At 37.2% G+C, this 20,607-nt stretch overlaps 1 protein-coding gene across 6 annotated transcripts in view; it reads left to right on the top strand.

Moving 5' to 3' along the window:
- The window catches only part of LOC135280812 (ATPase family AAA domain-containing protein 2-like), a 22,453-nt gene extending 1,846 nt beyond the window's left edge, over window positions 1-20,607 (top strand). For 4 of the 6 annotated variants that reach the window (XM_064389128.1, XM_064389117.1, XM_064389138.1 and 1 more), the window contains exons 2-22: window positions 286-334; window positions 1,196-1,274; window positions 2,271-2,363; window positions 3,308-3,401; window positions 3,588-3,703; window positions 4,941-5,115; window positions 5,591-5,679; window positions 6,028-6,187; window positions 7,376-7,466; window positions 7,891-8,205; window positions 8,811-8,916; window positions 9,390-9,570; window positions 11,008-11,193; window positions 12,460-12,595; window positions 12,746-12,942; window positions 14,168-14,327; window positions 14,729-14,851; window positions 15,533-15,823; window positions 16,556-16,680; window positions 18,688-18,816; window positions 20,262-20,607. In XM_064389128.1, coding sequence (XP_064245198.1) covers window positions 298-334; window positions 1,196-1,274; window positions 2,271-2,363; window positions 3,308-3,401; window positions 3,588-3,703; window positions 4,941-5,115; window positions 5,591-5,679; window positions 6,028-6,187; window positions 7,376-7,466; window positions 7,891-8,205; window positions 8,811-8,916; window positions 9,390-9,570; window positions 11,008-11,193; window positions 12,460-12,595; window positions 12,746-12,942; window positions 14,168-14,327; window positions 14,729-14,851; window positions 15,533-15,823; window positions 16,556-16,680; window positions 18,688-18,816; window positions 20,262-20,300 — 2,922 coding nt within the window. In that variant the 5' untranslated portion in view covers window positions 286-297 and the 3' untranslated portion in view covers window positions 20,301-20,607. Of the gene's footprint in view, window positions 1-285; window positions 343-1,195; window positions 1,275-2,270; window positions 2,364-3,307; window positions 3,402-3,587; window positions 3,704-4,940; window positions 5,116-5,590; window positions 5,680-6,027; window positions 6,188-7,375; window positions 7,467-7,890; window positions 8,206-8,810; window positions 8,917-9,389; window positions 9,571-11,007; window positions 11,194-12,459; window positions 12,596-12,745; window positions 12,943-14,167; window positions 14,328-14,728; window positions 14,852-15,532; window positions 15,824-16,555; window positions 16,681-18,667; window positions 18,817-20,261 lie in introns of all 6 variants that reach the window. The other 2 variants (XM_064389149.1, XM_064389111.1) reach the window with 2 other exon arrangements.

Below are 20,607 nucleotides of genomic sequence, written 5' to 3'. Positions count from 1 at the left end.
ATTTATTTGTTGGGGTTTTACCACACTCTTTGATCATTAAGCTGTGACTAATTGGTACGGTCAGTTTTGTTTCTAGTCAAGTATTTAAGTTTCACATCTACTAAACCCTATTTTAGAGTAGAAGTCCTTGTTATAAATCCCGGGTTCCAGAGTGGTATTCCTATTCCCTCTTGCTGTGTGTTAACTTAATCTTTTGCATGTATGGAGTGCCTTGAAACTGATAAAGCCCAGATATGCTTACATATTTTCTGCATGTTTATGTGATTTTTCCTATTTTTTAATTAGGAAAGTCTAGAAATGGAAACAACTGGTGAAGGAACAACTGACAATCCAGGTAGCATTGTAAGCTACTTCTATTCTAAATTTCCTTGACTATACCCTAGCCAAAAGCTTTTTCTTCAGCAATTGAGATGGACTGAACTACTGGGTATTTTTCATTTATTAAAAAATCTGTGTCGCTCTTGACATTACAAGGCATAGCCACAGATTTTAGGGCTGTACTGTTAAAGAGCTCAAAGGTATTCAGACAAAGAAGTCCCAAACCCCAGTGTTTTCCCAAAACAAGTGCATGATAAAAGGTTGTGGACAGGAGGGTATACCTGTAGTATAGGGCATTTTGAATATATCATTACTTTCAACAGTACTTAAAGAATTTAATGTTGTATGCAGTAATTTCTTCATAAGGAAGTGAAACAAAAGGAAAAAAAAACTTTGGTTTTTTTAAGTGCTATGAAGATAGATTGGAAAGTAGGTTTTAGGCACAGTTTTTCTTAAGAGCTAATTTCTTCCATGGAAGCAGGACTTTTTTAATGGAAATCCATGCACACATGCAACATTAAATTTCTTACCTTCATTATGCCAGTAATTTTTCTTAAGCATCTGTATCCTGTGCACCTTCTATTCATTTTTCCTTTATGGGATCCTTATTGTTTTCCAGTAAAAAAATGACCTATCTAGCCTTGAAAGAATAGTAATTAAAGAGACTTTATATTCTTACTCAAGTGTTTTGCAGTTCTTGTTAAAAATCAGGTGTGTGTTTTTTCACTTCTGCTGTGCATTTATTAACCCCTGCCTGCCTTGAAACTTCCCCTGAACTTGGAGATGGGTGATACACTTCCTGTGTTCTGCCTCTTTGACTATCCCGCTTTATTTGAACTTGTTTGTGACATTATTCTAAATTCTTTGCTTTCAACAGGACTTAGAAGATATGAGACAGATTCTTCAGGACAATCTTCATCTGTCTCAGAGAGAGATTCATGCAAAGGGAACAAAAGGTTTGTGTATGGTTAAGTGATAGTTTTTCTGTCTCAGTAGGGCTGTCACATGAGTTTACTTTGATGTTAACAAATAATGCTTTCAAAGGGTTTTGGACTGGTGGCAAATAATATAATTAGTATTATTATTACTGTGGTAGTCTGAGAGTGTAAAGAAAACAAACACTGGCAGTGGCAGGCCATTCTTTTTGCTAGCCATCAGATCTTATTTGAAAATGCAGTATTTCTGGTCATTGATAAGGTGATGATGAGGGTTGTGGCTGCGATTGTGTGGTTGAAATTAATTTGTTCTGTAACTGAAGCCAGAATCTCCCTCTGAAAACCTTAGACTATTTAATCTTGAGAGATGAAAGTTATTTTCTTAAAACCGAAGACAGTTTAGTTAGAGGGAGAGCCTGTATGGAAGTTTTAATGGATTTTTTTAAATTGCTCAAACACTGATTCTGATGTCTGTTTGGAATCAGTTCATGCTTCTGTATGAAACCATCCTTAAACCAGGAAAATATTAAATGAAAATCTAATTTATGAATTGCAGCAGCAATGACAAAGGGGTGTCACATTGTTTAAACAGAGCACGGAGAGTGCTTTCCCTTGCTAGATAGGAACATTTGTTTCATAACATTGAAAGCAGACAATTATGGAAGGAAGGGGTTTTGAAGTAAAATTTTTAAATAAGTTTAAAATGTTGATGTTCCACACAGTGGCTACATAATGCTAAGTGAAACTCAATTTGTGTGTCTGAGAGAGAGAGACTGGACGAAAGCAGTAATTTGATTAAGAATTTTCTTTGCACACTAGTGATACATTTTACCTTCCTAAGAAAAATCAAATATTGTTGTCACAAGGAAAATCCCATAATGTACTTTGATATCAGACAAAATTTGCAATGATCTGAAAACTTTGTAGATTTCAAAGTAAACTCTGAGATAGTCCTGACTTAAATTTTAGTATTACTTGGAGTGTATTTTAATTTTTTACTTGTTTGAATGTTTGCAGACAGAGATATGGAGTCTTCAGCAGTGATTCCTTTTCCTCTTCTGATGATGATGAGGATTTTGAAATACAGAAGAAGAAGAGAAATTTAAGGAGGTTAATTAAATTAGAGAATAGGGGAAGGAGGAGAATACTTGGGAGGACTTTGCATATGCCTAACTATGATGTGTTGCCATCTTCGTCTTGTACCCTTTCTAAATTGGGGCAATATTTTATCATACCTGTTGGTATTGAAAACTGTGATTGGAGACTCTAAAAATGGATTTTTAGAATTGGCTTTTTATAAGAAATTTGATTTCCAGGTGGGAATGGGAGGAAATGTAGAGATACACACTTTGATGTATTTTCTTGATGTAAAACTTCTCTGCTTCTGTGTTTTACCATTGCTTTTTCAAAATGAAAACCACTATAAGAGAAAATGTTATAAGTAGGGGAAATAGATTTTGTTACTTGACAAATGTTCTAGAAATATTAATTTAATAACAGTCTAACAAATGAGTTTTCAGCCTGACATCTTTCAGATGTGTTTCTTCTGGCACACATATTCCAATGTCCTAAGGAAAACCTAGGAGTTGTGGGCAGCCTTTATAATGTTAGCACCCACTGAAATGAGTATTCTCCCTGGGCTGTAACTTTTTGAAGGTAAAAGCTAAAACAATTTGAAAGATGTCAGTGTGTTTGGGAAAGGGAGGAATTTTTCCATCATATTACCAAGGTCAGTCCACGGTCTCCACATATGGGAATAATTGCTCTTAGTTTGTATTCCTATATATGCTGTGTTAACTGGCTTGGATATTCATAAGTGGTATTGTTAAAACAATTAACTCAGTTTAATGTCTGGAGTGACCATTTGTCTTTATCTACTAATAGTCATTAAATGTAAAACATTGGAATGAGTATTTACCTATTTAGAAAGTTCATGCTGATTTATAAGGTCTTCTGCATTCACTTGCTATCATTAGAAAATAAAAAAATCTTCTATCTGCAAGTTAGGAAGCACCTTTTTTTTCCTCAATTCAAGTCAGATCTCTTCTGGTCAGCTTTCAGAAGTGTGCCTCAACAGGAGTTGACAAGGATACCATGAAAACTGGAGGAAGTCTGGCTGGTGTGGAGCAAATGCAAATAGATGGTTCAGTAAGTATTTTTGATTCCTTGTGGCAGTGACACATTTGCAGCATTTATGAAAGTTTCCAGTAGTGGGCCATCTATAACTCCCTTTCTTTACAGTTTTCTCTCTAGCAATCCAGCTTCTCATAGAACCTTATCAATGCTGCAGCTTTCTTTAACATATAAAATGTGTTCTGTTTTCTTAATCTTTAGGTACAGTTTGATGGCGTGGGTGGTCTTTCTGACCACATTTCATCTTTAAAAGAGATGGTAATTTTTCCATTGCTTTATCCCGAAATCTTTGAGAGATTGAAAATTGAACCTCCAAGGTAACAGACACTGTTTAAAATCTTAAGTTCTAATTTACCTATTTTCAGGAGAATTCAGCTGGGGTATCAATATGTCATGCTTCCAAATTCTCAGCAGTTGTTTTTTTTTTTTTCCAACAGTAGTAAAATGTAATTGAAAAAAATTTGGTAGAATCCAGTATACATGTAGGCCCAAAGATGTACTGCATGGTGAGACCATCCTTTTAAAGTGTCTTGCCTTTAAAAGGCAGAGTTGGGGATTTTTTCTTTATAGCTCTGTATAGAAGCGGACTTGATTGGTTTGTAAGCAGGAAGTACTTTCTACTCAAAGTCAAATGTTTATTTAGCAAAACTCCACTTGTCTCTACCACCAACTCTTTTTTTTAAGTTCTCAAGTATCACTTTTGCAACTGATAGGATATGCAACTAGAAACTTCCAGTGTTTGTTGTCCTTGAGCTAAAATAGGAATCTGTCCTCTTTTTAGAGAGCTAAGTGGCTTCTGTGTTATAAAAAAAGACCACTGCTTGAATTGTTAGCTTTACATATTCTTGGTCAACAAAACTCAGTCACAGCATATTGAACTAGGGCCTAAAATTCTTTGCCTTCAGTAACTTTAAAAGTATTTCAAATAGAAAGAAAATATTTCTGTGCTTTGCTTCTTTATTAAGTGAAATTCTTTTTTGAAGCAGCAGTGTACTGGCTTTTCTAGTTGAAGTAAATGCAGAAATGCAGAATATCTTTCCAGCTTTAGAATACTTCTTCCTTTATCACCAGCAAAGGGAAGCCAATGCCAGTAACTCAAAGCTTTTTAAAGGAGAATCAAATGTTTTACTATAAAACCTTGACTTATGTGAAAACAAGAATGAATATCGAGTGCATCATTGAAAAAATGAACTGATGATTCCTAAGTTAGCCTAGTCTCAGATTCTGCATTGGAAGTTTGTTCTTGTTTGGCTCCAGCCACCCCTGCTGGATTGTCAGAAGTTTTCCTGTCCTTTTGGGATGCTGTAAGCTTTTATCAAGGTTTTGTATTTCCTCATTATCCTCTTTACTGATTTTATTTGCTGCCTTGGAGAACTGTGTAGGAATGTTTTTGACTTTTCTCATACTTTAACTGTTACTGCTATCTTATCCATGAGGTGTTTTGTTTAAGAGAGCAGAGTTGTGTGTTTTAAGGATGGGGTTCGTAATAGGTGCTTTTCCATGATGTTTTTTTCTTATGTGACTTTTTAAAATTTACTTTTTTTTTAATTGCAGAGGCTGTCTGTTCTATGGTCCACCAGGGACAGGAAAGACACTGCTTGCTCGTGCACTTGCTAATGAATGCAGTCAAGGTGACATGAGAGTAACCTTTTTTATGAGAAAAGGTGCTGAGTGCCTGAGTAAATGGATAGGAGAATCTGAACGACAGCTTCGTTTATTATTTGAGCAGGTAAGTTTGAAATTTGGCATGTGTTCTGTCTGAGCTGGAATTAATTTTCTATGGTCTACAGGTTTTGTCAGCTCCTTTCACTGAAATGGGATTGCCACTGTTTCCTTTTTCAGTGAAGTTTTAGGGGTTTGAAATATTGAGATGTATTGGGAAAGGTTAGTAAAGGAAATAATACAATCCTGCAGATTTTTTTTTTTGCTTCCAGAACCTGTAACGTAGCTAAGTCCTGTCTCTGTTCTTGTGGTTTCCAGGTAGATGTAAAAACTACTGATGTGGTTTGTTTCTTGTCACCCAGTCTCCTTGAGTTGATACAGGCTGCTGTCTTCTGTTACTCATACCATTTTACTCTGTTAGCTCAGTTAACAGAGTCTGAACAATTTAGTTAGTGCCTTTCCAACCATGATGTTTTCCATGCTTTTTCTCTTTCAAATAGGGCTGTTTTCCTGATGTCAATATTCCTGTGTTTTCATTGTAGGCCTACCAGATGCGACCTTCAATTATTTTCTTTGATGAGATTGATGCTCTGGCTCCGGTACGGTCCAATAAACAAGACCAAATTCATAGGTAGGGTATGTCTTGTATCTTCATAGAAGCTGCTTGATCTTTGTGAAAAAAAAGATGGCAATTTATTTATCTTCAAGTGACACTTTCATTTTCCCTGAAAATTAGTAATTCTGTGCAAATGAATCTCAGATATTTTTAAACAGTAATTGAAAACAGTTTGCTGAGCTTGATATCAGCAAAAGGTCTGTGTTACATTTTCTGTGTTTTATTATGACTCAAAATGAGTCTTTTGCTAAATAGCATCTCATCAATAAAAACTTGTCCTTTTTGAGCGACCATTGGACAAGGTTATGTGTAACTGAAGAAAATTTACTAAGCTGGTGAATGACAACCATGTTTTTCTGTTAGCTCTGTTGTGGGGACACTTCTGGCACTTATGGATGGCTTAACCAGCAGAGGAGAGGTTGTGGTGATAGGAGCCACCAACAGACTGGATTCCATAGATCCTGCTTTGCGAAGACCTGGGCGCTTTGAACGAGAATTCCGCTTCCGTTTGCCAAACAAAGAGGTCAGAACTTCCTCTCAACCTTACTCTTCTGTGGCAAAGTCCATCTTCATGACAAGTCCCTGTAGTAAGGCAGCATTGTGCAGCAGTGCAAGTCTCCATCTGTAGTGTACAGTTTGGACAAAAGCTACAGGGAGACAAAATGGGATATTGGAGAAATTGCATTGTAGTGTACAGGGCAGACCTGGTGCTGAATATATATGATTAGGGTGATTTCAACAAGTAGTTAATTGTCTACTTAGTTTTGGTTTCTCTTTACTGGTGAAGAAAATAGGATGCTGATAGTAACTGAAATGTTTAAGAAAGAATGGGTATATTAATTAGTTATAAATTACCCCTCTAGCATCTTGAAAGTAAAAGAAAAGGTGAGAGAATGCCTCCATGGTAGCAAAAACTTCGATCAAGGCTGATGCTAGAGCAAATTGAGTATGTTGGGATCTTACTGGAAGTTATTGACAGATAAAGATGTGAAGGATACTGTACAGGTGCAGGGCTTGGGAAGCTTCTAGTTCAATGGCAATAGTTAAGCAATATAAAAATGGGTATTTAGAAAACACAAAATATTGAAGTGGGGAGATATCTTGCAAAACTGGAGGCCTCTTTTTCTCACTGGCTATCTCTGATATTTCTTATCACTTCTTGGAAAAAGGATAAAAAGGCTTATTGGATTGAAAGCTAGTAAAAATGCACAAACATTTTTCTCCAGTTTTCATCTGCTCTCAGGAACAGAAGATGAGGTTCCATTAAAAATATCTAATACATGATTCTCTACTGTGATAGAGTTCTAGAAAGCTGCCATAATTAATCTGTGTACTAAACAATTAATGAAATTTTGCTTAATTTGAGAGAATTTTCTTTGATGAAAATACCTCTGATTGCAGATAAGGATGTTACAATGACTTTTTCTTCAGAATCATTAAGCCTCACTCTTGGGAAAACTCCCTTTTATGGTAGATGTAAATGCCTTTTACTTTACTGCAGGCCCAAGCAATAGTTAATGTAACAAGTTCAGAATTATTAAATTTCCAGCTTGAAGAAGTAGACAGTGTATTAATAATTGACCTTTAAAATACTAAAAGGTTTAGCAGATAAGAATAGTATTTGTATTGGTATAAGGGATTTTGTGGGTTTGTGTTGTCATTGTTCTTTTAAGAGAAAACTTAGGGCAAACTGAAATGCAACTGTTTCCAGGCAAGAAAAGAAATTTTCAAAATTCACACACGAGAATGGAAGCCGAAGCCATCAGACAACTTACTAGAGGAGCTGGCTGAAGAATGTGTTGGTGAGCTTCAAAACTGTGGGTTACAACATGTGACTTGAGTCCTAGAGAACCTGAACTTGTAGCAGGCACTACTCAAGTTCTTGTACCTTGTGGCAGAGAGAGGCAGCAAGAAGGCATTTGGCATGGGAGCAAATTTAGGCACTGCTTTCAATTTTCTTTTTGTCTCTCAGAACACTGGATGGGTTTGCAACATCTTTCCCAGGAACAAAGTTTTGAGCAGTAGGCTGCTGCCTAAGTGCAGGATATTAGGCTGTGAGCCATGTGAAGAACTTTTCTGCTGTGCAGTTACTCTTTAAATTGTCTCTTAGCCTGGTAATTTTTGGCTGCATACAAAGTTATTCAGTGTTGTCCTTTAGAATTACTGGCCTTGAATTCTGTTTTGTCTGAGATTGACATAACATTTGATTCTTGTTTTGTTTATTAGGATACTGTGGTGCTGATATTAAAGCCTTATGTGCTGAAACTGGTCTCTGTGCTTTGCGGCATCGCTATCCTCAGCTATATGAAAGCAGACAGAGACTGCAGATAAACATGGATTCAATTAAAATAAAAGCAAATGATTTTTCCATGGCCATGCAGAAGACTGTTCCAGCTTCACGAAGGGTTGTGCCTTCCCCTGGGCAAGCACTATCAGCTATTTCAAAGCCACTGTTAGAAGACACACTGGAAAGGATTTTACAAACCTTGCAGAGAGTATTTCCCCATGCTGAGCTTGCACTAAAGAAGGACCAACAGCAAGGTAGAACATCTACATCCACTTGTTTTAAAATCTGCCAGAGCAAAAGTTGTGATCTGTGCAATCAACGTACACAAATGTACTCAGCTGTACTAGCAGCACAATTATATAATTTGTGTGTGCACAGTGCTGGGTGGGAGCTGTGAGTGACATGCAAAAGCAGTTGAGAACTACACATTCTCTGCTGGAGGACCCTGTTTCTGACAGGAGCTAACATCACATTTATCACTTGCAGAGAGGAATCTAAGCTTTAAATTATTAGCACCTCTTTTCAAATAAATGCTTAAAGCAGGAGAAATGTTTACCAAATGTCTGGAAGCTACGTAAGTTTTTCTTAACCATCTTTTTTCTAAGGAGAAAAACTCACAAGTTTTTATCAAGAGAGAGATAATACCTGATGCAAATCATGGGACATAGGACAGCTTTGTAGAGACTTGTGCATTCTCTTTTGATTTGTGGTAGAATGAAATCTTCAGGAAATAGCATTCAAATGATGAAATATAAGAGAAGTGTTTTCAGCACCCATTTTGAAGGTGTATTAATGCAAGAGAGAGACAGACTATACAAGAAAGTTAACAAACCTCTCTATTCTTTAAATCCTATTTTAGGAAATTATGTGATTGATAGTGATGAGGAATCACCATCAATCTCTGAAGAGAAGCTGACTCATAAAACATCTGGTTACAAGAAGGCAGAATTGCGCACTTTCAGCAGGTACATTTGTCCCTGTTGTGACTCTGTTTTTAAGAGAGCTGAGTGTGTAAACTGTTTGGTGTGAGGGATGCTAGATGAAGAAGTTGAGTGTGTGTGGGGGGTGATTGATATTTGCCGACATAAGTGTGAAGGTTCAGCTGGTTACTCCTGTTCTGAGTACACTGCCCTGACCCATCAAACTGAACTGTTGTGTGGGTTTTTGGCTGGACAGTCCCACTCTGGCATTTAAGAGCTGTTATTTAACCCAGCCAAAAGAGTAGCAGATGTGCTGGGGACTGGCAGGATTTCTAGCAGATGCAGAGTACCAGTTTGTGAGAAAGTAGGCTTTGATAGTTCTCCTGTTCATGGACCAGCTTATTATTTTGTGGAACAGGAAGAGTATTTACAAAAGAAAGTGCATGGGGAAAAAACTTTAATGTCTACTTTCCTATTCATCACTCATTTTTAAACTTGTTTTCTACTTATTGCTGTAGAAATCCTCGTGACCAGCCAACATCTTACAGGCCACGGTTCTTACTAATTGAAGAGCCAGGATCTGGGCAAGCTTCTGATTTGGCAGCTGCAGTAATACATTCCCTGGAAAAGTTTCCAATTTATACGCTAGATACACCAACTTTGTTTGCTAGCACATTACCAGATGAAACATGTGTACAGGTAGCTTTTTTCCTCATTAGTCTCATAGGATTAGTGTATAAACTAGTGAAGTAAGCAAAAGTCATTGTCAATATAAGTGACCTGATTTAAATGTGCTGTTTTATTTACTTTTGTCTGAAAATCCACTTTTCCAATGGAATGATACTACGTAATGATTTTATACATAGCCATGTTATTTATTTGAAATGTAACAGAGAGACTATTACTAGCATCTCAGGAGGATGGGAATTGCTGCTAATAAACCCCTCTCTGTGGCAAGAAATCCTGCTGGTATCATGTGGTATTTAGAAAGCTGTTTTTGTTGCTTCTTAAGAGTCTGTGCTACCAGTAGATGGCTCTGCATTGGCCTGACAGCATGTCAGTCAATGCACATTCTGTAGCCTCTTTTTTAATTGTATTTGTAGGGCAGCCAAGGTTTTGAGGCAAAGAATTTTTTTGTTTGTTTGGTGGTTTTTTTACATATATACACACAGCTTTTAATTCTGCAGTACATGCAGCAAAAGTGTTAAAATTCATGGAATACTTAGATTTGTACAGTATTGAGTTTTCATTAACTAGGAGAAGGAAATATAAGCAGTTTAGTGCTGATTTGCTTTTTTGCTTTTGGGCAGTAAATCCAGTTTGTTTTTTGCCATCACTGTATTAAAATATTTTGATCTCTAGCAGCATTTGACAGCTATACAAGTTAGGACAGACACATTATGTGACTGGATACTCATTTGTCACATAGGAGGAGCAAGTCCTTTGCTGATTGTTAATCTGAAATGGTGCACGGAGTAGTTTTTTGTGTGTAAGGACTGTTCCACTTCCCTCATGCAGTAGGTGCATGTTGTCTTCTGTAATTGAGGGGCCATCTGTAGGCAGTGGCTTGTGATTTTCCAAAGCCCACCTTTGGTAATGAGAGGCAGTGAGGGATTTAGCTCTTCAGACACCTCTTATAAAACGTGCTTGAAGTTATGAATTATAACCAGGCATCTTGTGCTGTGTTATCCCTCATTTTTTCACATAGGCCTTTGTTTGTTCAGACTGTGCTGCAGTCTGAATTGGGTGTGTGTTTCCCTTCTGAACTGAACATGTTCTGTAGTGATTTCTCCAGGTAAATACACCTTTCCGAAGAGTTAGCTTTGGGATTTTTTCAGTCACACCACTACATTGGCTGAGTTCTTAGGCTCTTTAAAGCCATCTTATACCTAAGTAGTTTTGAAATCAGGCTGAGGTTCAGATCTGTTTCTGCCTGCATAGATATGTCTGTATTCAAGTCAAAGTGAAAATTTTACCTGATTATTAAGGAGTCATTTATCAATTTGTCTTAATGTCTTGTGCTTATACCTCGTATTTCATAAGGTGGTTTGACTGATATGTAGTTATTTAATAGTTAGTTATTAGTAGTCTCTTCTACATGATGTAGTTTTTTAATCCAAGCTTTCATTTTACCAGTTGATGCGAGAAGCTCAGAGATCAGCACCGAGTATCATATATGTCCCACAAATCCCTTCATGGTGGGAGACTGTTGGAACTACGCTGAGATCTGTTTTTACAACACTACTGCAGAGCATCCCAAGGTTTACTCCAGTTTTATTCCTTGCAACATCTAATGTACAGCTGAGAGATCTCCCAGAAGAGGTATTTCAGTCGATACTTTTCTTCTTTCATTACTCAATTTCTTGTTAATTTATAACTCCCTGAAGCTTTAGAGTTACCTGCCACTCTTAAGCAAATTCATAGTTGTTACTCAGACATCCAAACCCAGTCCCTTAAAACTTGCTTAGACAAACAATGCTGAAAGTATTTGCCTAAAGTGTTTTCTGAGTAAAGATTGATTTTGATCCAGCTTTTTCTCCCTTCTCACATACTCAAGATTATTAGACAGTTGTATGGACTTGCTTCCAACAATGGTTTTGGTAGCTTCAGGGTGGTTAGGTGTGTCCTTAGTGAAGAGTGTTGTGTTTGAAAAGTATCTAGGAAAGACTATTTTTCTGAAAACATTTTTGAAAAAAAATTTTCTGAAAATGTTTTTTGATAAAAAAAACATACTGAAAAATCAGGTGTATTTTTGCTGAAAAAATACAGAGGCCACAAAGTTACTGATGGAATATAATTTCAAATTTAAGTTATTTTAAAAAATTAATTACTTCCTTCATCTGGGTGAAAACTCAACAAATTAGAAAACTAAGTTCCAGTTTCTGTTTAAGCAACTTGGAAATAAATTTTTAGGTGTATTCTTTAACAAAATTTTTCAAGAAGACATGCTGAGCATTGTAGGCCTGTGAGACTGCCCATTAATGGAAGGTGTTCAAAATGTGAATGTGTTGCTTGGACTACTTTGTTTCAGTAACACATATTTTCATACTGTCAATAAGTGTCTTCTAAAATAAGGATTGAAATCTCTTCCATAATTTTTGGTAGTAGAAATAGAAAAATGTAATACAACTTGGAAGTATTCAAATTGAGACACTTCATTTAAATTAATTAAAAATAAAATCAGAGAAAGCCCCAACACCTCACTAAAAAGCCAGCATTGGCCTCTGAGCCTTGCCATTTTCCCTCTGTAGCTGCCATAAAGATTCAAGGCAAAGGACAGCAAGGAACATAAATGAAAAATAAGCAGCCTTGGGGATGGTGAATCCCCAATCACCCCTTTCTCAGTTGTTTATCATTCAGTTTCTTCATGGAGCTTAAAACCTAGAATGTGATCCTCAGAGAAGGCACTTTAAATTGCCATGCTGTAAAAACCTAGTCTTTTAAGGCCACAAAGATAACTGTTAATTTATAGTCTTATCCAGATAAGTATTCAGTTTTATTCAGAGAGGTACTGGTTTTTTTGGAACAGAATATAAGAAGTTTGCATGGCCTTGTATAACTGAAGTATATTTTCTCTTTGTGCTTTAGATAAAAGCATTGTTTAATAATGAATATGAAGAAGTTTTCAGAATCCCACGCCCGACCTGTGCTGAGAGAAGACGTTTTTTTGAGGACTTAGTTATGAAGCAAGCTGCTCAACCTCCTGCATTAAAAAACAACACAAGTGAGGAGGATGTTCTACATACAGAACTTTGCTAACTCTAGGTTAACAGTTAATACAGTATTTGCTTGGGTGATAATTTTCTATCAGTCATTTTTCATGTGCTTGTATATGAGTGCCATCAATTAATTACAACTTTCTGATTCAATTAAGCTTGCCAGCCTTTGGAAGTGCTGCCTGTAGCACCACCACCTAAGCCTCGAAAGCTGACAGAGGAAGAAATAAAACATTTGGAAGAGCAGGAAGAGGATACATTGCGTGAACTCAGGATTTACTTAAGAGATGTGGCTCAAAGACTTGTCATTGACAAACGTTTCAAAGCATTTACAAAGCCCGTTGTCTCAGAGGAGGTTAGTATTGACGTATAATACCATTATAACTGTGTGTATTCATAATTCCTCTGTGTTTATGTTTCTTGGTGTTCTTGTGCTCTTTCTAGGAAAGTTTATCTTTCATGTTAGGACTGTACTATACTGATATTAGAAGAAGGAAGTGAATTTTGCTTTTACTTGACTCCTTGAGACTCTCAAATGTTTATTATTTGGGTATTCACCGAAAGCCCTATGTTCTTTCTAAAAGGTCTTTAAAACTTTAGAATATTTCAGTTAGAAGGGATCTACAAGGATGATCTAGTCCAAGTGCCAGTTACACCAAATGTCAACACAATTTGCCTATGGAAAGGTTTGGATACATAGGTATGTTACAGCACTAAAAAGCAGAGAGATCACTTTATATTTATAAAAAGTACCTAAAGGGCTGTTTTAATAAAGTGTAAAGTGCTTTGATTAAATAATTTCTGTGAGAACTGGAGTAGAAGCAGCAGTTTGTCAAATAAATTTTCAGATACTATTCTCAGTTTCATCTAGGGCTTTTCTCAGTGCATAATTAGCCATAAGGGCTGCATGTTTTTTCTTGCTCCCATACTCTTCCCATTGAATTTATTAAATAAGTCTATGCCAGGGGCATGTACTTCAAAGTCAGTTGTAGTTTTAAGATAGCTTTGCATTTCAGCAAAGTCCCATCCCCCTAAGCATTCACTCAGTTGCCTTTTTCTTTCCTTGTAGTTTCCAAGATGTGAATAACCTATAAACACATAGATGTCCTCACCTAAAGTAGTCATTAGGCTTCTTTTATGCTCTGAGTAAAGAAATTGACATTTCTGGGTCCAGTTATCTCATTCTAGATGAGAATGCTAGGTGCTTAGGACAGGTGCTTCAAAGGTGCAAATTCTGCAGTTTTTTTCTTTCTGCCAACAACAAAGAGAATCCAAGGTGACATTACTGAGAAAGGTTTCTCTGCTGTGATTTTCTGAAAGGAAGTAAAACTCATCACACCAGTTCCCCACTCTGCTTCACACATGCTTCTGACCACCCTGCTTCTTTTTTTTCTCCTTCTCCTGGTCTGTCTATTCAAAGACACCTGAAATACCTTTTCCATTTCCAAGAACCTGGTTCTTTTCTGCATCTTTGTGGGTGTTATAAATATTTGGGGCTTTTATGAAGTCCTTTATTTGACTTTATAGAAGTCATTAATTTTTGTAGCTTAAATCTCTGAGCATGTATATTTAATTTGTAGGCACCCAATTACAAGGACATTATTAAACAGCCCATGGACCTCTCGACAGTTCTCTTCAAGATTGACATGCACCAATACTTAACTGCAAGAGATTTTCTAAAGGACATCGATCTAATCTGTAGCAATGCTTTAGAGTCCAAACCATATAAAGGGCCTGCAGGTATGGGTCTATTTTTTATTCCTAATTTGGAAAAATTTCAGATGTATAAATTGATAGATTTTCTCTGTGGAAATTTAGTAATCCCACAGTGGATATGGTATCAGATAATTCTAAAGAGGCCCATTAGATAATTTTAAACAATCCCAGAGAGCATTTCATGCCAGGTTGTAAATGTTTTGATGTTAGATATATTGTTTGGGTATGGAATTGTGATAGATGTGTTCATTGGTAACTAGTACTTTTTCTTAAATAATTAACTTTTCTGTTTTTGTGCTGAAAATAGAGACTGAGATAACCTTTCAGAACCTGCCTATGTAAAAAGAAAAATAATTCTAATTAACCAAAAATAAAGAGTTTCATTGACTGGTAGAAAATGCTCAGTTCTGGCTGTAAAATTTCAGATCATCTCCTGAGGCACAAAGCTTGTACTTTGAGTGATACTGCATATTCCATAGTGAGGCATGAAATGGATGAAGATTTTGAGCAACGCTGCCAAAAAATTAAAGAATCTCGTAAGGAAAGAGGTATGTTTTTTGATGCTGAGGATTTTAAGACTTGTCTCATGCTTTGTAACCAGCCACACAAGACACAATTCTTTGCTCTGTGGGTGTAAGAAAGAAAACTCAAAGTGTAATGAGAAATGGAAGATGCCTGCAGCACCTGTGGACACCAGTACCTCCTGCTCTAATGGCAAGTTGCATTTTATTCAGACTTTCTTGGAAAGGTGCTAAAGTCACTGCCCCCTTCTCTGTTCCTGTGGCCTAAAAATAGGTTCCTGTGATGCTTGGTTCTTCATGCCAGAGGCACTGAATTTTTCATTATGCTGCTTCAAATTGTGGAGTAAATCCTGAGGTCATTCATTCAGTATGAAGTTGAATGCACTGGCTGCATGACATTGTAAGAGCCTGGCCTTGATGGCCCAACTGACATTTAATAGCACTTACGTCTTGAAATCCAAAACATTGTCTGTTTTGAATATTGAGCTAGTTTGCAGTTACACAAAACAGTGTTTTTCCCTTCCCTGCCTATAATATATCTAATAGAGAACTGATCTCATTTACTTTGAACCTTTTCTCTAGACACTTGTAGGGAGATGGTACTGAAGCTCCTGTGGTTATTTTCCTTGCAAGATGCTGCTGCTGCATTTTGAAGAAAGGACTGCTTTGGGAATGGTTCAGATTACTTTTTTTGGTATTTCTTTGTAGATAAGTCAAAAATAAAATGGAAAATGAAGGAAGACTCTTCAAGTATCTCAGTAAAGAGGGAGGATGCTCAGTTTGTATCATCCCAGGACATTCCTATAGAAGAACATGAAAATGTACTTCAAGGACAACAGAAAAGTGGGACAGAAAATGAACGCGAAGGAGTGACCCTTGTGGCTAAATCCCCTGCTGAAGAAAAGAGTGTCATGCTTCCTGAATGTTCAGACCTAAGAGAGGAGAGTGAAATGCCAGATTGCCAAATAGCCACAACTGTTGAAGATTCAGGTTCAAGTGGTAAGTGAAAGGTCAAACAGGTAATTTAGCTCCTTTTTGTTCTTGAGGAGGGTTACACTATTTATTAGGTTTTAGCGTTCTTGAATGTCATTCTGTTACTTCTTTTGTGTCTCTCTCAAATCAACACACAGTGTTCCTTGCATAATGATGTTGTTGCTCCTGTGATTACTTTGGCTACAGCCATGTTTTTTTACAGTGGCTGATTTTTTTTATTTTTTACAGTGGCTGGTTTTTTTTATTCTACAGTTTGTGTTTCAAATGATACCGAATTGTACAAGTACCTTCCCAGTAATAAGCAGCCTAAGTGTAAACTATACTGCTGTACCTAAAACAGTGTGAACACAGAGACCCCTGTGGTACAGAAGAATTATGTCCCAATGTTTGAAATGTAAGATGTGTAGATGTGTTTCCTAACCTAAAATACTACTTTTTTAGACCATGTTTGGTTTTTTTAACTTCAGATTTGCTGTGCAGTGCTGTAGTGGCAGCATGAATATTTTTTCTTAGTTTTACCCTGCCTTTTTTCTCTAGTGCTTTTCTTCATGTCCAAGTTCCTAGTTTTTATGGAGCAGCACTAGAAGGATAGAAGTCAAGCATTTCTCTGTAAAAAAAATGGATAACAATTCTGTCTCTGTTATTGCAGAGGGCTAGTCTTTTCCAGACAAGATACTTCACTGATACTGTATTCCAGATAAAGAGAAATCTTGATTTCAAAAATGTGTGTTATTCCAGATTCACAAGTCCATCCTACAGCTTGTGTGGGACGTTCTCAGCTGGATGAAAAACTGCAAGTATGTGACGGGGAAGCAAAGAAAATTCACACACAGGGAGTGTCTGTGGATTACTCTGAACTCAGAGTAAGTCTAATTTCAATTTTGTTAGTACTGAAGTAGGATGTTTTCTTGCTACCTGTATGGTTGTCAATTAAGTTACTTGTTAATGCCAATTCAAACAATTAATGAGAGGGATGTATAGCTTGTGAAATGATTCAGCCTGTAATGACTGTTGTTTCCAGAGCTGGTGTAGATGGCTGCTCTTGCTTTTGGTGAACTGAATTTTAGGAGACTGTTCTCTTCCTAATCTTCAATGTAAAATGGCCTGTTAAATTTTAAGTTAACTCACTGTGAACCTGCTACTCCTGTTGGGTAGCAGTTTTTATGATGGACTGGGGAGATGGGTATTTTGGTTTGCTCTTTGCATGCTTTCATTAATTAGGACCTGGAAAAGGACCTTGATTTTTAGCAGTGATGACTTTAAACCTGAAATTAGAAGGTGCACCAAAAGATCATCCTTGATAAAATGCTTTGCTTTTTCTCAAATACTTTCAAAATTGAGTGCTAGAATTTTGCATCCATACAGTTACATGGTTTTTCTAGTTCCCTCTAGGACAGAAGTTGTTATCCTAAGGTATAGTCAGGGGAAGGATCAAACACAGGCCGAGCTGCAGAAGGAAAAAGAGGTTCCTTTGCATGAACTGGAGATTGTAGAAGAATGACCTGCCCTTCAGGGGATGCCATGAGAAAAATTCAGGAAATTACTAGGTTGAACCAACCTAGGAGGTTGGTCAAAGCAGAGGAAGCTGCACTTTACCTGCTGTGATAAGAAAGGGAGTATTACTTGGTTGTTTCCCTTGTGCGGGTGAGATAATTCCCTTTGGTAAAAGGGCTCACCAGCATAATTTCTATCACATTTTTAAGTGTTGATCTGAACTGTAGAGGTTAAATTAACTTTCCAAGATGGCTTCCTAAGGAAGCGAATTGCAGGGGGTTGTGTTGTTCATGCCTGCTTGTATATTTAAAGAAGCTACATAGTTTTTTTCTAGAATCAGGATGCTAATGGCATGTAATCTGAAGTTATTGCCTGCTGACTGCAGAAGTGGTAGGGTTGAGCGCTTACTGATGTTTCTGCTCATATGTATTTTAGCTGTGAGGAGAGGGCTACAGTCATGACACACATCTTTTAGAAGACTTCTTTCCTTGACATGGGTGTCACTGGAACTCACTACTTGTAGCAGAGAGCCCCTCCCAAATGGAGATGTTTGGTTTTGTATGGGGGTTTTGGTTGGTTGGTTTTGTTTTCTTGGGGGTTTCTTTTGGATGTGTATTCACTCATTTGCTTGATATTAGGTGTAGAACTCAAATCTTCCAGTAGCTGAGTCTGATGGCAAGCAGTTGTGAGGCAGTTGTATTTTTGTTTGATGTGGCTGCTCTTTTCAGCTATGTCTGTACAGCCTCCCACAACACACAGCTACTGAACAGCCCCAGCAGTGCTGCTGCTAGCTTGTTAGTGTTGCTTTCCCCAGATTACCACATTCACATTTTTGGTAACACAAGGAACTATGTGAGAGATTGTAATTTCCTGTAGACTGCTCTGCTAGTTCATCCACTCTTGAGTTGAAAGGTAGGAGCTGACTAATGTTAGTCACAGTACAGATTCAGCTAATGCGTATATTTGAGCACCTAAGGACGCTTCTGTTTCCATCTGGCACAGCTCTGTCTGGAAGATCTGTAGGCTTGTTTCTAAAAACCCATTTTCTAGGGCCCTGTATTGCATTTCTAATGAAATGCAACCATGATTTCCCTGAGGCAGTCACTCTATGACAAAGTGGATTGTGTCATTCCCAGCTGTTCTAGAAGCAGTTGAATTGCAGTTATGATCACTGATGTCATATAGTGATGAGTTAAGAAAATCCTGTCTGAAATGCAAGTTTTTCTCTGACATGTGGAATATTAATTTGCTTCCTCCAATTAAATTTTTTGAGATACTTAGTCAGTTTTCTGAAGTGCCACGTCTATTTAAAAATATAACAAAGTAGGATGTGTCTTGTGCTATTCTGAATTGCAGTTTCCATTTTTGTGCTTCAGCAAGTGCTGGATTTGGTCATTGTGGCAACTGAGAATGTCAGTATATCTCGCATGGAAAGACTTTATGCTCTTCTCAGCCAGTGCATTTACCGACATCGGGAAGATGATGACAAAACTGAGTTAGTGAAGGTAAATTTTTTGTCTTGTAGCCCATGTGTATAACATGCTGTTATACAGTGTGTGTGTGTGTGTTGTGTATGTGTATGGGTGCACTGTGAACATCATGCTTATTTGGCATTACTTTGTACAGCTCATTTGCCTGTCTCTCAAGGCTTTCATTTCAGTCTGGAAGACATACATATTGCAAAACTTTTGTTGTATGTAGCATAATTTTTGGCAGTCTCAGCAGGAAAAGGCTTGAAGGCAATGGGTCCACCCACTCAGGCCTCTCAAAATAATTAACCTCAGTCTGTCAATAGTCTTCTCCAGAAGCCTTTCAGGGCTGGGAGGCTGTGAAAGGAGAGTGCATTTCTCAGTGTGTCACTTCCTCTTTCCTCTCTTGCAGGCAGGCACATGTGGTAATGCTTGTGTAGTAGTCATTCCATTCTTGAAAAGAAATTAAGTATAAAGCATAACAAGAACTTGAGATTTTTTTCTATTCTCACCAGACTTTTTTTTTAACTAGCATGGCCCAAGCATCTTTAATTTGATAAATGGGGAGTTTTCTGCCTATGACAGTTTGCTAATGAGTCAAATTCTCTAGTCTTTGCCTCTAAGAGAGGATTTCTGAGTTGTCAGAACTAGGCAGAAATCTTCCACAGGCACCCATAGTCCCAGTTGGGCATTCCCAGTATTCAGTTCATTCAGATAGGTTGGATATTCAACCTTCAGCTTCAAGGCCCTTGAATCCATTTGTCTTTCAGATGCTTGTGCCTGAGAATAGATAAAATTTGTTATGCCTCTCAGTCTGCCTTAAAAAAAGATTGTTCTCTTTGGCCCTAGTCATCTCAATCTCTTCTTCCACTGATAAAGAGTTGGAAAAGACTGTTCTGATTGTGCAGGCCCATCCTGAAAAATTCACTCACTCTTCTCTCATAATGATGTGGTTTGGTGTGAATAGGGACCTGTTTATGTTATCTCAGAGCTTTTGAGCTTTTGTGACTGGACTTGATTTTTTAATTTGTTTTCTACTTTTACCTTAACTGTAAAACACCTCCTCTTCAGAGTACCTGCACGATTTGATCAGAAGCAACCTTTGCTGTATATGAAGAGAGAGACTTTAACAAGTACTTAATCAGAGTGCAGAAAAGAACAGTTCCAGCTTTTAGTTGTGGCTCTTTGGGAACAGCTTCTTCTCTCATTGTTGAAACCATCTAATAAAGATCCAGAATCCCATAATACAGATTCTTCCAGTCTCTCTAGCCTACTCTGTATTTTAGATGCCTAAGGATTTGTTTGAAACTAACAGGTCTAGAAAGATGTTAGCACATGTATTGTCTAAAGATGTATTGGCTAAACATTTCTGACAACTGTAAGTTATCAACAGACTCTTGATTCTTTTGGTGAAGAAGCAAAAAGAGTTCTCTTGCTTGCTTTCACACTGTGACTCCTAATTTGTCTTTTTTTCTTGTTAGGCAATGAAGAAAGAAATTGCAACGTTAAATTATCTGTGATACTTAACTTCAGTATATTCTAATGTTGATGTACTTCTCCCAAATGGAAAAATTATGTTTAATGTCTCAGTAATTTCAGCAACTAAGAACAGAAGAATAGAAGAAAGAAACTTCTTTTACCATATGAAGGAAACCAGACATAACCTCCACTCTGACTATGGATCATCTCCTTGCACACTGAGTGAAAGAGCTCGTTTCAAGACCAACAGTGTTTTCTTTCCATGGAACATCATGAAATTCTTCTAAAGGGTCCTGATTCTGACTCCTGATATTGTCACAAAGCTTCCAAATATTTTTGTCACTGTAA

This window comes from Passer domesticus, chromosome 1 (assembly GCF_036417665.1).
Source record: "Passer domesticus isolate bPasDom1 chromosome 1, bPasDom1.hap1, whole genome shotgun sequence".
Classification (NCBI taxonomy): domain Eukaryota; kingdom Metazoa; phylum Chordata; class Aves; order Passeriformes; family Passeridae; genus Passer; species Passer domesticus.
The sequence above is the reverse complement of the archived record's forward strand: the minus strand, read 5'-3'. Positions and strand labels throughout refer to the sequence as shown.